At 47.4% G+C, this 15154-nt stretch overlaps 2 protein-coding genes across 2 annotated transcripts in view; one reads left to right on the top strand and one right to left on the bottom strand.

Moving 5' to 3' along the window:
* LOC141126683 (uncharacterized) overlaps nt 1–15154 on the bottom strand; it is a 640228-nt gene that overhangs the window by 509697 nt on the left and 115377 nt on the right. The gene's annotated exons all lie outside the window — the stretch shown is intronic.
* Nucleotides 6612–15154, top strand: part of LOC141126684 (vomeronasal type-2 receptor 116-like) — a 53890-nt gene continuing 45347 nt past the window's right edge. Inside the window, exon 1 of the mRNA XM_073612649.1 lies at nt 6612–7370. Coding sequence (XP_073468750.1) covers nt 6612–7370 — 759 coding nt within the window. The remainder of the gene's footprint in view (nt 7371–15154) is intronic.

Below are 15154 nucleotides of genomic sequence, written 5' to 3'. Positions count from 1 at the left end.
CATTCTGTCCCCCTCATCACTGTCCGCCATTCTGTCCAACCATCACTGTCCAACATTCTATACCATCACTGTCCGCCATTCTGTCCTCATCACTATCCGCCATTCTGTTTTCATCACTGTCCGCCATTCTGTTATCATCACTGTCCGCCATTCTTTCCCCACAATCATCGTCTGCCATTCTGTTTGAACTATCACTGTCTATCATTCTGTCCACCACCATCACTGTCCGCCATTCTGTCCACCACCATCACTGTCCGCCCTTCTGTCCACCACCATCACTGTCTGCCATGCTGTCCACCACCATCACTGTCCGCCATTCTGTCCCCATCATCACTGTATACCATTCTGTCCACCACCATCACTGTCCATCATTCTGTCCCCCTCATCGCTCTCCACCTGTCACGTATCAGGTGTGACCAGAACTGCGTGGACAGAGGAAACCAAACATTATAAATGAGAATATAGTGATTTATTAAAGATAAGTGAATGATATAAACACAACCATCTCCAATAAAATACAAGGCACAACCAACCAATCACAAACAGAGACCCACAAATAATAATAATAATCAGACAGATATATAAATATATATATATATATATATATATATATATATATATATATATATATATATATATATATAATGGGAATACCGGAATCATAAACGTAGCCAGGCCAGGGTCATCAACGGGAGGTCAGCAGATGGGGACAGGGAACAAACAGGACAAGGAGAGGATGGATGGATCAGGCTGCAAGGCAAATGTAAGGGTAACAGGATCACAGGAGGGACAGGGTTCAGGTGCAGGGTACAGGGTTCAGGTATCAAGTATAGAGTCAGGATTAAGATCAGATTCAGGTACAAAGCTCTCAGGTTCAGGTCAGGGTGCAAGGAAGATACCAAGGCAACTATGTGTGTGTGTGGCCGGGTATTTATACACATCTCCTGCAATCAGGTTCAGGTGACGCCTGATCAAAGGAGATGATGTCAGCTCCACACTGCCAGGAACCACCCACTGGTGGACGCCAGTACTGTGGCCCAAAGATCATATAATACCACCAGCAGGAGAGAGCTCCCCTGACAGTTCCAGACTGCCAGGAGACACCCGCTGGTGGAAATCAGTACTGCACACCAAATATCTGACAGTACTACCAGCAGGTGGAACCATTCCTGACACTGCCATTCTGTCCCCACCATCACTGTCTGCAATTCTGTCCCCACCATCACTGTCCAGCATTCTGTCCCCACTGTCCCTTTCTGCCATTCTGTCCAACCATCACTGTCCGCCATTCTGTCCACCACCATCACTGTCCATCATTCTGTCCCAACCATCACTCTCTGCCATTCTGTCCCCCTCATCACTGTCCGCCATTCTGTCCCCTTCATTACTGTCCACCATTCTGTCCCCACCATCACTGTCGACCATTCTGTCCAACCATCACTGTCCACCATTCTGTCCAACCATCACTGTCTGCCATTCTATCCCCCTCATCACTGTCCGCCATTCTAACCCTACCATCACTGTCCGCCACTCTGTCCACATCACTGTCTGCCAATCTGTCCCCACCATCACTGTCCACCATTTTGTCCCCACCATCACTGGCCGTCATTTTGTCCCCATCATTACTGTCCGCTATGCTGTCCTCGCCATTCTGTCCTCCACCATCACTGTCCACCGTTTTGTCCCCACCATCACTGGCCGTCATTTTGTCCCCATCATCACTGTCCGCCATGCTGTCCTCGCCATTCTGTCCTCCACCATCACTGTCCACTATTCTGTCCCCACCATCACTGTCTGCCATTCTGTCCACCACCATCACTGTCCATCATTTTGTCCACCACCATCACTGTCCATCATTCTGTCCCAACCATCACTCTCTGCCATTCTGTCCCCCTCATCACTGTCCGCCATTCTGTCCCCTTCATTACTGTCCACCATTCTGTCCCCACCATCACTGTCGACCATTCTGTCCAACCATCACTGTCCACCATTCTGTCCAACCATCACTGTCTGCCATTCTATCCCCCTCATCACTGTCCGCCATTCTAACCCTACCATCACTGTCCGCCATTCTGTCCACATCACTGTCTGCCAATCTGTCCCCACCATCACTGTCCACCATTTTGTCCCCACCATCACTGGCCGTCATTTTATCCCCATCATTACTGTCCGCCATGCTGTCCTCGCCATTCTGTCCTCCACCATCACTGTCCATCATTTTGTCCACCACCATCTCTGTCCATCATTCTGTCCCAACCATCACTCTCTGCCATTCTGTCCCCCTCATCACTGTCCGCCATTCTGTCCCCTTCATTACTGTCCACCATTCTGTCCCCACCATCACTGTCCACCATTCTGTCCAACCATCACTGTCCACCATTGTGTCCAACCATCACTTTCTGCCATTCTATCCCCCTCATCACTGTCCGCCATACTATCCCCCTCATCACTGTCCACCATTCTATCCCCTTCATCACTGTCCGCCATTCTGTCATCGTTAGTCTCCACCATTCTGTCTCCACCATCACTATCCTCCATTTTGTCCCCACCATCACTGTCTGCCATTCTGTCCCCACTATCACTGTCCATCATTCTGTCCACCACCATCACTGTCCACCATTCTGTCTACCACCATCCCTGTCCATCATTGTGTCCCAACCATCACTGTCCGCCATTCTGTCCACCACCATCACTGTCCACCATTCAGTCCTCCAACATTATTGTCTGCCATTCTGTCCCCCTCATCACTATCCACTAGAGATGGGACCAATGTGCGAGGTGAACGTAAGCCGACAAGTGCCCCTATAATGCACTGTGAGATCGCAGTGCATTGATGGCTGCTGATTGGCCAAAGTATGCATCTGACCGGCATGCTTTGGCCAATCCCAACGTTATGTACAGTGAGATCCCTGATTGGCCAAAGACGGGGTGCCTTCGACCAATCATGGCTCAGGGTCTAAGTTCACGCCCCCATACTATATAAGGCTGCTTCCAACGGTGACCATTTATAGTTTGCATTAATGGAGAGACATTAGGCAAGTTAGTGGATTGAGCGTGCTGTCAGTGTAGTGTATATAACGCAGAGTATATAGTGCTGTCAGTGTAGTGTAGTGTATATAATGCAGAGTAAATAATACAGTGTGTTGAAGTGGTTAAGGGGAGCCCTATGAGAGAATAAAGAAAAGACGGCATGGGGTCCCCCAAAAATACATACTAGGCACTTTGGGTCTGGTATAGATTTTAAGGGGAACTCCATGCCAATTTTTTTTTTTTTTTAAATGGCGTGGGGTCCTTCCAAAATTCATACCAGACCCTTATCTGAGCATGCAGCCTGGCAGGCCAGGAAAGGGGGGGACCAGCGAGTACCCCCTTCCCTCCTGAACCATGCCAGGCCGCTTGCCCTCAACATGGGGAGAGTGCTTTTGGGTGCCCCCCAAAGTACATGTCCCCCTATGTGAATGGATATCGGGTACATCGTACCCCTACCAATTCACCAAAAAAGTGCCAAAAAGTAAAAACCAGAAGAGACAGTATTTGACAATACCTTTATTAAAATTTTTTTTTTTTTTTTAAAGTGTCCCGTGATGTAAATCCATCATCAATCACGCCGCCCAAAGGACCTGAAAAATAGCAAAAGTGGAAAACGCTTGACTGCCAACTTTGACAGCTCTTATAGAGGCAAGGGCGGAACCACCCGGTGACATAACCGGGTGGCCACGCCCTTGCCTATATAAGAGCTGTCAAAGCAAAGAAAGCGCAAACGGCAGATAGCTTCCAACAGAGGCACAGCGTTTTCCATTTTTGCTATTTTTTGGGTCCATCAGGCAGTGTTATTGACGGTGGATTTACATTGGGGGACACTTTTTAAAATTTATTTATTTATTATTAATAAAGGATTTGTCAAAAACTGTCTCTTGTAGTATTTACTTTTTGACACTTTTTTGGTGAATGGGTAGGGGTACAATGAGTCTGAGGACCCCCTTTTTAAAGGGGGCTTTCAGATTCTGATAAGCCCCCACTCGTAGACCCCGACAACCACAGCCAAGGGTTGTAGGGAAGAAGCCTTTGTGAAAATCCTCATGGGGACAAGGTGCTTTGGGCATGTGGCCTGGTATGGTTCGGGGGGGGCACTTGCTTGTCCCCCCCATCCTGACCTGCCAGGCTGCATGCTCGGATAAGGGTCTGTTATGGATTTTGGGGGGACTCTATGCCAATTTTTTTTGTGGTGGGTTCCCCTTAAAAATCAAACTAGACCCAAAGGGCCTGGTATTGACTGGGGGGGCCCTATGCCATTTTTTTCATTTTTTTTCATCTGTATTGCCAGGAGTCGGCAATACATTATAGCCGCGAGCAAGTTTAAATTAAATTTTTTCCTTTAGAAATGTCATTATTGCTGCAGAAGGTTTTATACATTGAACAAATTTGTCACTTTACAGGCAGACTAAAGGGACCCCCCAGGCATGATATTTAAAGGAATATTTCACTTTTATTGTTTCACTTTAGACATCATTAAAATCACTGCTCCTTTAAAAACTATTCTTTTAAAAAGGGCAGTACCCGGGTCCCCATCCACTTTTTATGGTCATAACTTGCATATAAACCTTTAAAATGAGCACTTTTGATTTTTCATGTTCGTGTCCCGTAGACTTAAAAAGAGTTTGCATGTTCGGTAGAACTTTTTGCCTGTTCAAGATGTTCTGGTGCGAACAGAACCGGAAGGTGTTCGGCCCATCCCTATTGTCCACCATTTTGCCCCCACCATCACTCTCTGCCATTCTGTCCCCCTCATCACTGTCCACCATTCTGTCCCCCTCATCACTGTAGACCATTCTGTCCACCTCATCGCTGTCTGCCATTCTGCCCCCTCATCACTGTCATTCTGTCCCCACCATCACTGTCCACCATTCTGTCCCGCCACTATCACTGTCTGCTTTTCTGTCCCCTTATCACTGTCCACCATTCTGTCCCCACCATCACTGTGCGCCATTCATTCCCCCACATCATTGTCCGCCATTCTGTCCCCACCATAACTGTCCACCATTCTGTCCCCACCATCACTGTCCACCATTCTGTCCCCACCATCACTGTCCACCATTCGGTCCCCACCATCACTGTCCGCCATTCTGTCCCCCTCATCACTGTCCACCATTCTGTCCACCTCATCACCGTCTGGCATTTTGTCCACACCATTACTGTCTACCATTCTGTCCACCTCATGACAATGGTTTTCACAAAGCTCTATCTGAGAGGGGCATACAATTTTGTGACGATCAAGGAGGGCGACAAGTAGAAAACTGCATTTAATACCAGGATAGGACAAAGAATTGGTCTTTGCAACGCTCTGGCAGTTTTTCAGGAAATCATCAACGATCTCCCCCAAGATATGTTGTAGCAAAGTGTGGTGGTTTATGTTGATGATATTCTCATATATTCTAAATCCCTAGAGAGCCAACACAGAGATGTCTCCCATGTGCTACAGAGATGATAACCTGTATTGTGAATTGGAGAAGTGCGAGTTCCATCCTGAACAGGTTACTTTTCTGGGCTATGTCATTTCGACTGCCGGTTTTTCGATGGACCCAGAGAAACTATCTGCAGTTCTACAGTGGCCTTGACCCATAAGAATCTCACATTCTTGTCTGAGGCAAAATGCTTATTTCCCAGAAGGGCACGATGGGCTCTTTTTCTGTCAAGCTTCAATTACATAGTCTCATTCTTATCTGCTACTAGGAATGTAAGGCCTGACGCATTATCGCAACAGTTTTTCTTCCAAGATGGAGTCGGTTCCTGTACCTGTGATACCTCCCGATCATATTCTGGCTACTGTTCGTACTAGTCTCACTTCACATTTGATCCATTCTCCTCCCGAGAAACCTGAGAATCTCTGCACTGCTTTGCTTCAGACTTACCATTCTCCCAAGGCAGCTGGCCACCCAGGGAAGAATCAACTCATTTGGACTATTTCTCAACAATTCTGGTGGCCTAGTCTCCACACTGATGTAACCGCCTTCTTAGGCGCTTGTTCTGTGTGTTCTGAGTAAGACACCGAAACACCTTCCGGTGAGCCTCCTACAACCCGTACCCAATAGAGAGAGGCCTCTCTGCCCTCCACAGCTCTCACCTCCTGATCCAGCCATGTGCTCCAGCGGCTCCCTGCCCACCCCTTTGCACTCTGCATTATCACAGCTATAGAAGTCTTCTAACAACTTATAGTTGTAATGGTGCACAGTGTTTGTGTGTGTGTGGGGGGGGCTAGAGAGCAGCTGAATTGGGAGTAGTACAGTAAGGGCTCACCCACCAATCCAGCCACATGGTCAGCATTGCCATAAGCATCTAAATTACCTCTTTCAGCTCCCACTCTCCGCACTCCTCCCTGCTCTGCCCCTGACTGTATAGGAGCCAGAACTACAGAGGAACCATGGGGTATTAATGCAAGCTGACAATACTGACTGTCAGCGAGCATTAAGAACACACCTGAGAAAATATTGGGTGGTATACATCCACCATGAAATCAAACACCGGTCTGTGTAATGCCATCCCATTAAAATTGTTCTCAATATCTTATCCAGATCAGTTATCGAGTCACCGACTCTCGCCTGAGTGATGGGAAAATGTATCCAACTTTATTCCGTATGACCCCAGATGATCGAGTCCATTATACAGCCCTTATAAAACTGTTGCAGCATTTTGGGTGGAATTGGGTTGGAATATTAACAGCATGGGACGGCAGCGGAGATGAGGAGGCCCAAGAGCTGAGTAAGATGATGAGCCAACATGGGATCTGTACAGAATATATCTTTCAAATACAAGAAGTTTTTAAAAATGATATTCAGAGAATCACCTTTATCAATGATATTCTTGGTAAATCAACAGCTAAAGTTGTCATAGTGTGTGGAACTGCCACAATGTACTTTTTTACTCCTTATATGTCCTCAATTTTAAATCGGATCACATTGATTTTCCCACCTTCATGGAATAAACTATATACTATGAATGACAAGAACTCTATAGTAGTCAACTGCAGCTTCTTATTTTTTTGGCCACAACAAATGCCCGTAAACTTCAATATTTATCCCCATGGTTTCCACGTCTCTGGCTGCTTAAATGACCCGATAATGGAAGATCTTTGGCTTTATTTGTTTCATTGTCTTACCCCAAACGAAAAGAAAAATGCCCTTTTTTATTTAATGTATTCTTTTTTGCCAGAATTTTGTACCAGTTTAATAGATGTGTCATTCATATTTGCTGGCCATACATCAATACCTTCCTATGCATACATGGCTGTATATGTTCTGGCCTATGCTCTACACGACATGTACTACATGAAAAAAATACAGAAAACACAGAAACACAATGGATTCCAGCACAGAGTAAGTTGGATAATAAGTGTTTATAGTACTCTGACCCTGTCCTATATTATATAATAATTATTATTTTTATTTTTATTTTTTTCAAATAATTTTATTGGTAAGAATAAAATGTTTACGGGCAATAATAACAACAGAAATGAAACTGCTACAATCAGTACAAGTATTCATACAATTTCCAATTAGAGTAGCCCAAAATCATATAGTTTAAGAGCAGTTTTCATATATAACTCAAATACAAACTAATCATTGTATAGTTGTATCAGACTGAGCGGGTCTAAAAGATTGCATACAAAGGTGAAACTGTCATGAGGTTCCGTAGGTCAATTCTTAGAGGGTCTGTCTATAAAGATTAGGTGGACCAAGACAAGCCTGCCCCCATCCCAAACACCCCTTATGGTGTGAAGGAATGTGATGTAGATAATAATAATAATCTGAAAATGTCTATTTCCTTATGTGTATACATATTTTTCTCCTTACTCATTATATAAGTATACAGGTTTGCTCTGTTCCTATATTTTCTCAAGATGGCGGGTACACCCTACATTCCACACATCAGAAGAACGTGGAACTGAAGATAAAACCAAGGGCAGCCAGACCTCGTTATAAAGATTCTCCATCTTCTTTCCTATCTTAACCAATGAGATGTACCTATTAGACTAACATAGCAATGAACGTATTTTTGTGTATAAAACATTAGCACTGCCTTGAATAAATCAGAAGTGTGAGAAGTAACGGTGCTGAGCGTGTCTCAGAGTGTTTACTTTTATATGCATGCATATCCACACTTTACAATTAGAGACAGCAGCAGATAACCTTACGCTCGATTGAAGCTCTTAATCTTATCCTTAACAGCTGGTGCCGAAACCTGGGAGCTTCAGGCTACAGTCGAAGCCAGACTGCGATAACGTTTCGAGTGGCTAATCTGATCAGATAAGAGAGGGGGTCTTTGCACAGCCCTAACAGTATGGTAAGTTTTTTTATATTCTTACCACTGTACGACTTTCTTATCTATTGGTTGACCGCTGGAATCTGTCGGTATGCTGAGACTGTCTTAGAGGCAGGAATCATTACCTCGCCTGAGGCTGTTTTAACGAACCTGCCGATGGGTTTCTGCTGACTGTATTTTTTTGTTTACTGTCTGCTGTTCTTTGGGCTACGGACCTCAGCAGGCTGAAAGTGCTACATGTGTGTATGTGTGTTCTCATCTCCAGACGAGCTGTCGGCCTCTGGGATGAGGTGTTTCCTTGTAGTAGACGGGTATAGACGGGTTACTCAAGGTTTACAAGACCTCTGAGGGTTATCTCAGCTGCTGGAGCCCCCCGCAGTCTGAAAGTATTACAGAAGTCTCACCTCATGAGCTGTCGGCCTCTGGGGGGGGAGGTGTAAAAGACGTCTATAAACAGGTTAATTTTTTCAGAGTGGTCTGCCCTTGTGGTTTATCTTAGCCTGCTATAGCTTTGCAGTTCAGAGAGTGGCAGGTGTAATGTCCTGTCCTGAGTGTATTTGTGGTCTACAGTTTGCGGTACATTACAGGTAGGGATGAGCCGAACACCCCCCGGTTCGGTTCGCACCAGAACCCGCGAACGGACCGAAAGTTCGCACGAACGTTAGAACCCCATTGACATCTATGGGACTCGAACGTTCGAAATCAAAAGTGCTCATTTTAAAGGCTAATTTGCATGGTATTGTCCTAAAAAGGGTTTGGGGACCCGGGTCCTACCCCAGGGGACATGTATCAATGCAAAAAAAACTTTTAAAAACGGCCGTTTTTTCGGGAGCAGTGATTTTAATGATGCTTAAAGTAAAAAAAAAAAAAGTGAAATATTCCTTTAAATATCGTACCTGGGGGGTGTCTATAGTATGCCTGCAAAGTGACGCGTGTTTCCCATGTTTAGAACAGTCCCTGCACCAAATGTCATTTTTAAAGGAAAAAATCTCATTTAAAACTGCTTGCGGGTTTAATGTCATGTCGGGTCATGGCAATATGGATGAAAATCAGTGAGACAAACGGCATGGGTACCCCCCAGTCCATTACCAGGCCCTTTGGGTCTTCTATGGATATTAAGGGGAACCCCGCACCCAAATTAAAATAAGGAAAGGTGTGGGGCCACCAGGCCCTATATACTCTGAACAGCAGTATACAGGCGGTGCAAACAAGACAGGGACTGTAGGTTTGTTGTTAAGTAGAATCTGTTTGTAATTTTGAACATTTTTAACGTGTTTAGCTCCAGCCAAAAAATCTTTTCTAAGCTTTTTGGAAAACATAGGGAAGGGTTATCACCCCTGTGACATTTGTTTTGCTGTCTTTCCTCCTCTTCAAAAGATTTCACCTCACTTTTTTGTCCCAATGAAAAATGTTTTTTGAAAATTTGGGTTTTTTTGTGGAACAAGGATTGGAAAGCATCAGTGGAAAGGAGAAATTGTTTTCCCATATTAACTCTTACAGGAGAGAATTTCCCTTCCTAGCGGTAGATTTCATCTCACTTCCTGTTGTCTCCTTCCGTTTGCAAGTAGGAGTCGTTTGTAAGTTAGATGTTTGAAAGTAGGGTCCTGCCCTATATACTCAGCAGAAATTTGGGCCTTAGGTATTGCTGTGGCCACAACACTGTAAGCCCTCACAGGGCCCTGCTGTGAAATATTAGATCAAGAATTGTAATTACATGCCCCTGTTGAACAGGAGCTGAAAAATTAGGCCTTAGGCACTGGTGCTGGTGCCACAACACTGCAACCCCTCACAGACACTCTAGTTGGAACGCAGGAACGAGCCCTGCTGCAAAGTATTGCTTCAAAAATTGTAATTACACGCCCCTGTTAGACAGGGGCAGAAAAATTGGGCCTTAGGCACTGGTGCTGGTGCCACAACACTGCAACCCCTCACAGACACTCTAGTTGGAACGCAGGAACGAGCCCTGCTGCAAAGTATTGCTTCAAAAATTGTAATTACACGCCCCTGTTAGACAGGGGCAGAAAAATTGGGCCTTAGGCACTGGTGCTGGTGCCACAACACTGCAACCTCTCACAGACACTCTAGTTGGAACGCAGGAACGAGCCCTGCTGCAAAGTATTGCATCAAAAATTGTAATTACACGCCCCTGTTAGACAGGGGCAGAAAAATTGGGCCTTAGGCACTGGTGCTGGTGCCACAACACTGCAACCCCTCACAGACACTCTAGTTGGAATGCAGGAACGAGCCCTGCTGCAAAGTATTACATCAAAAATTGTAATTACACGCCCCTGTTAAACAGGGGCTGAAAAATTGTGCCTTAGGCACTGGTGGTGGCGCCCAGAACCAAAAATGTTCTTACAAGCTATCAGCGTGATGATTGAGGAGGAAGAGGATAATTACTCAGGGATAGTCACTCAGCATCAGCATAGGCAGTCTTTGAAGGGATCTGAGATTTCAAAAAAAATTATTCGGTTACATCAGCATCAGGTGCTTGGTAGCTGGTGGTGATCCAAGTCTCATTCATTTTTATGAAGGTCAGCCGATCGACCGAGTCGGTGGACAGACGCACCCTGTGATCGGTTACCACGCCTCCAGCAGCACTGAATGTGCGTTCAGAAAGAACGCTGGATGCAGGACAGACCAGTAGCTCAATTGCATACTGTGCAAGCTCTGGCCAGTGATCCATCCTCAAGACCCAGTAACCCAGAGGATTTTCGATGGGAAAGGTGTCCAAGTCTGATCTTGCCCCTAGGTATTCCTGCACCATGTAAAACAGACGCTGGCGATGGTTGCTGGAACCGATCATACCTTGGGGCTGCGGACCAAAAAATTGTCTGAACGCATCGGTCAGACGGCCACCTTCTCCACCGCTCCTTCTTTGACTGACCGAAGCCTCAGCAACACGTTGTCCAGAAACAGGTGTTTGTAACCTCCCAGTCTCTGGGAACGCGTTGCACAGACCTTTCTGCAAGGCCTCCCGAAGATGTTTCATCCTCTGCTCCCTCTGCGATGGCAAGATAAGGTCCGCAACCTTACCCTTGTAACGTGGATCAAGGAGGGTTGCCAGCCAGTATTGGTCCTTCTCCTTGATACCACGAATACGAGGATCCTTACGCAGGCTTTGCAGGATCAGGGAGGCCATGCAGCGTAGGTTTGCTGAGGCATTCGGTCCGGAGTCCTCTGGGTCACTAAGGACAACAACGTCCGCAGCCACCTCCTCCCAGCCACGTACAAGTCCATGTGTTCCTTGGGACTGATCCCTTAAAGACTGCTGCTGATGCTGAGTGCCAGGCTCCACCTCCATACTGACACAATCTTCCTCCTCCTCCTCCTCCTCCTCCTCGTCCTCTTCCTGTGTGATCGGCGGGCACGCAGGAACACTGTCTGGATAAAGGGGGCCTTGAGAGCTAAGGAAGTCCTCCTCTTCCTGCCTCTGTTCTGCCTCAAGTGCCCTGTCCATTATTCCACGCAGCGTGTGCTCCAACAGGTGGACAAGGGGGACAGTGTCACTGATGCATGCACTGTCAGTGCTCACCATCCTCGTGGCCTCCTCGAATGATGACAGGACAGTGCATGCATCCCTGATCATGGCCCACTGGCGTGGGGAAAAAAAAACAAGCTCCCCTGACCCTGTCCTGGTGCCATAGTCGCACAGGTACTCATTGATGGCCCTCTGCTGCGTGTGCAGCCGCTGCAGCATGGCCAACGTTGAGTTCCACCTGGTGGGCATGTCACAGATTAGGCGGTTCTTGGGCAGGTTAAACTCCTTTTGGAGGTCCGTCAGCCGAGCACTGGCATTATATGACCGGCGGAAATGCACACAGACTTTCCTGGCCTGCCTCAGGACATCCTGTAAGCCCGGGTACCTGCCCAAGAACCGCTGCACCACCAAGTTAAGGACGTGAGCCAAACAGGGCACATGGGTCATTTGTCCCTGTCGGAGGGCAGAGAGGAGGTTGGTGCCATTGTCGCAAACCACCATTCCTGCCTTAAGTTGGCGTGGCGTCAACCACCTCTGAACCTGCCCCTGCAGAGCTGACAGAACCTCTGCCCCAGTGTGGCTCCTGTCCCCCAAGCACACCAGCTCAAGCACCGCATGGCATCTTTTGGCCTGCGTACTTGCGTAGCCCCTTGAACGCCTACGGAGCACTGCTGGTTCCGAGGAAGAGGCCATGGAGGAAGAAGAAGAGGAGGGGGTGGAGGAGAGAGGTGTGTCACAATCAGCATTTTGGAGGCGTGGTGGCGGAACAACCTCCAACACTACTGCACCTTGTCCTGCATCCTTCCCAGCTGCCAGCAGAGTCACCCAATGCGCCGTGAAACTTAGGTAACGTCCCTGTCCATGCCTGCTGGACCATGAGTCAGCGGTAATATGCACCTTACCGCTGACCGCCCTGTCCAGCGAGGCATGGACATTGCCTTCCACATGCCGGTAGAGAGCCGGAATCGCCTTCCGTGAGAAAAAGTGGCGTTTGGGTACCTGCCACTGAGGAACCGCACATTCCACAAACTCACGGAAGGGGGCAGAGTCTACCAACTGAAAAGGCAGCAGTTGAAGTGCTAGCAATTTTGCCAAGCTAGCATTCAACCGCTGGGCATGTGGATGGCTGGGAGCAAACTTCTTTCGGCGGTGCAGCAGCTGGGGCAGGGAAATTTGCCTGGTACAATCTGACGTCGGTGTACCAAAAGCAGATTGCCCACAAGTACTTGACTGTGACACACCTAATTCTACACCTTCATTCCTCTCACTGCAGGTCTCAGAGAGGACTGAAGGTCTAGTGGGGTTGGAAATCTCAGCTGATGAGGAGCAAGGAGAGATCCTCTTTGTTCTTTGGTGTGGGTCTTTTAGATACGCTTGCCAACGAACTGCATGGCAGGTCAACATATGTCTGGTCAAGCATGTGGTACCCAAGCGGGAGATGTTTTGGCCACGCGAGATACGCTTGAGACATATGTTGCAAATAGCAGCGGTGCGATCTGATGCACTAGTCTCAAAAAAGGCCCACACCAAAGAACTTTTTGAATAACGCGCAGAGACTGCAGCGCCCTGCACATGTGGAGCTTTGGGGTGTGATGCAGTCAATGTGCTGCCCTTAGGCTGGCCCCTGGAGGGCATCCTGCCTCGTTGGTGATGTGCCGCCGCCTCCTCCTCCTCCTCCTCCTCCTCCTCCTCTCTCCTATCAGGCACCCACGTTGAGTCAGTGACCTCATCATCCCCTCCCTCCTCATCACTGGAGCAAACCTGGCAGTATGCTGCAGCAGGGGGAGCATGACTGCCAGATTGCTGTCCTTCTTGGGCACCCCCTCTGTCCGTGCTCATGTTACTGCCTTCATCGAGCTCAGTATCGTCATCAGAGCCTTCCAAACGCTGGGCATCCTCCTGGAGCATGTACCCAACACTGTGGTCAAACAGTTCGAGGGAATCCTCATGAGGACATGGTGGAGCTAGGGAAGGAGTCACTGATGACATTGAGCTGAGGGAAGAGGCCGCTGCTTTGCCAGACAAAGCACCCTGGGCATGGGTGAGAGAGGATGAGGAGGATGAGGACGGCTTGGTCATCCACTCGACCAAGTCTTCCGCATGTTGCGGCTCAACATGGCCAGCTGCCGAAAAAAAGGCCAAGCGTGTCCCATGGCCACGTGCTGATGAGGATGCACCGTCTCCACGACCAGCACTAGACACAGAGCCTGCTTGCCCTCTCTTATTGGCTTGTGACTGTCTGCCTCTCCTTCTTGGCCTTCCAGACATACTAATGGCCTGTAGCTGCACTAAGCTGGGATAGAACACCTGTAATTTTCTTCAGGTAGCTTTATATACTGTAACCAGACAAGCCTGCCTGTCAGTAGGAAGATAACAGGAACGGATCTAGCTGAACACTGTGAGCAGGACGCACTGTACTAAATGTAAATAGTCTAGCTGCCTGACCGTGGTACTAATAGGATCAAATAGAACACCTGTAATTTTCTTCAGGTAGCTTTATATACTGTAACCAGACAAGCCTGCCTGTCAGTAGGAAGATAACAGGAACGGATCTAGCTGAACACTGTGAGCAGGACGCACTGTACTAAATGTAAATAGTCTAGCTGCCTGACCGTGGTACTAATAGGATCAAATAGAACACCTGTAATTTTCTTCAGGTAGCTTTATATACTGTAACCAGACAAGCCTGCCTGTCAGTAGGAAGATAACAGGAACGGATCTAGCTGAACACTGTGAGCAGGACGCACTGCACTAAATGTAAATAGTCTAGAAGATAACAGGAACGGATCTAGCTGAACACTGTGAGCAGGACGCACTGCACTAAATGTAAATAGCAGGAACGGATCTAGCTGAACACTGTGAGCAGGACGCACTGCACTAAATGTAAATAGCAGGAACGGATCTAGCTGAACACTGTGAGCAGGACGCACTGCACTAAATGTAAATAGCAGGAACGGATCTAGCTGAACACTGTGAGCAGGACGCACTGCACTAAATGTAAATAGTCTAGAAGATAACAGGAACGGATCTAGCTGAACACTGTGAGCAGGACGCACTGCACTAAATGTAAATAGCAGGAACGGATCTAGCTGAACACTGTGAGCAGGACGCACTGCACTAAATGTAAATAGCAGGAACGGATCTAGCTGAACACTGTGAGCAGGACGCACTGCACTAAATGTAAATAGCAGGAACGGATCTAGCTGAACACTGTGAGCAGGACGCACTGCACTAAATGTAAATAACAGGAACGGATCTAGCTGAACACTGTGAGCAGGACGCACTGCACTAAATGTAAATAGCAGGAACGGATCTAGCTGAACACTGTGAGCAGGACGCACTGCACTAAATGTAAAT

The sequence above is a fragment of the Aquarana catesbeiana genome, linkage group LG02 (assembly GCF_042186555.1).
Source record: "Aquarana catesbeiana isolate 2022-GZ linkage group LG02, ASM4218655v1, whole genome shotgun sequence".
Classification (NCBI taxonomy): domain Eukaryota; kingdom Metazoa; phylum Chordata; class Amphibia; order Anura; family Ranidae; genus Aquarana; species Aquarana catesbeiana.
This window is presented reverse-complemented; position numbering and strand designations above follow the sequence as displayed.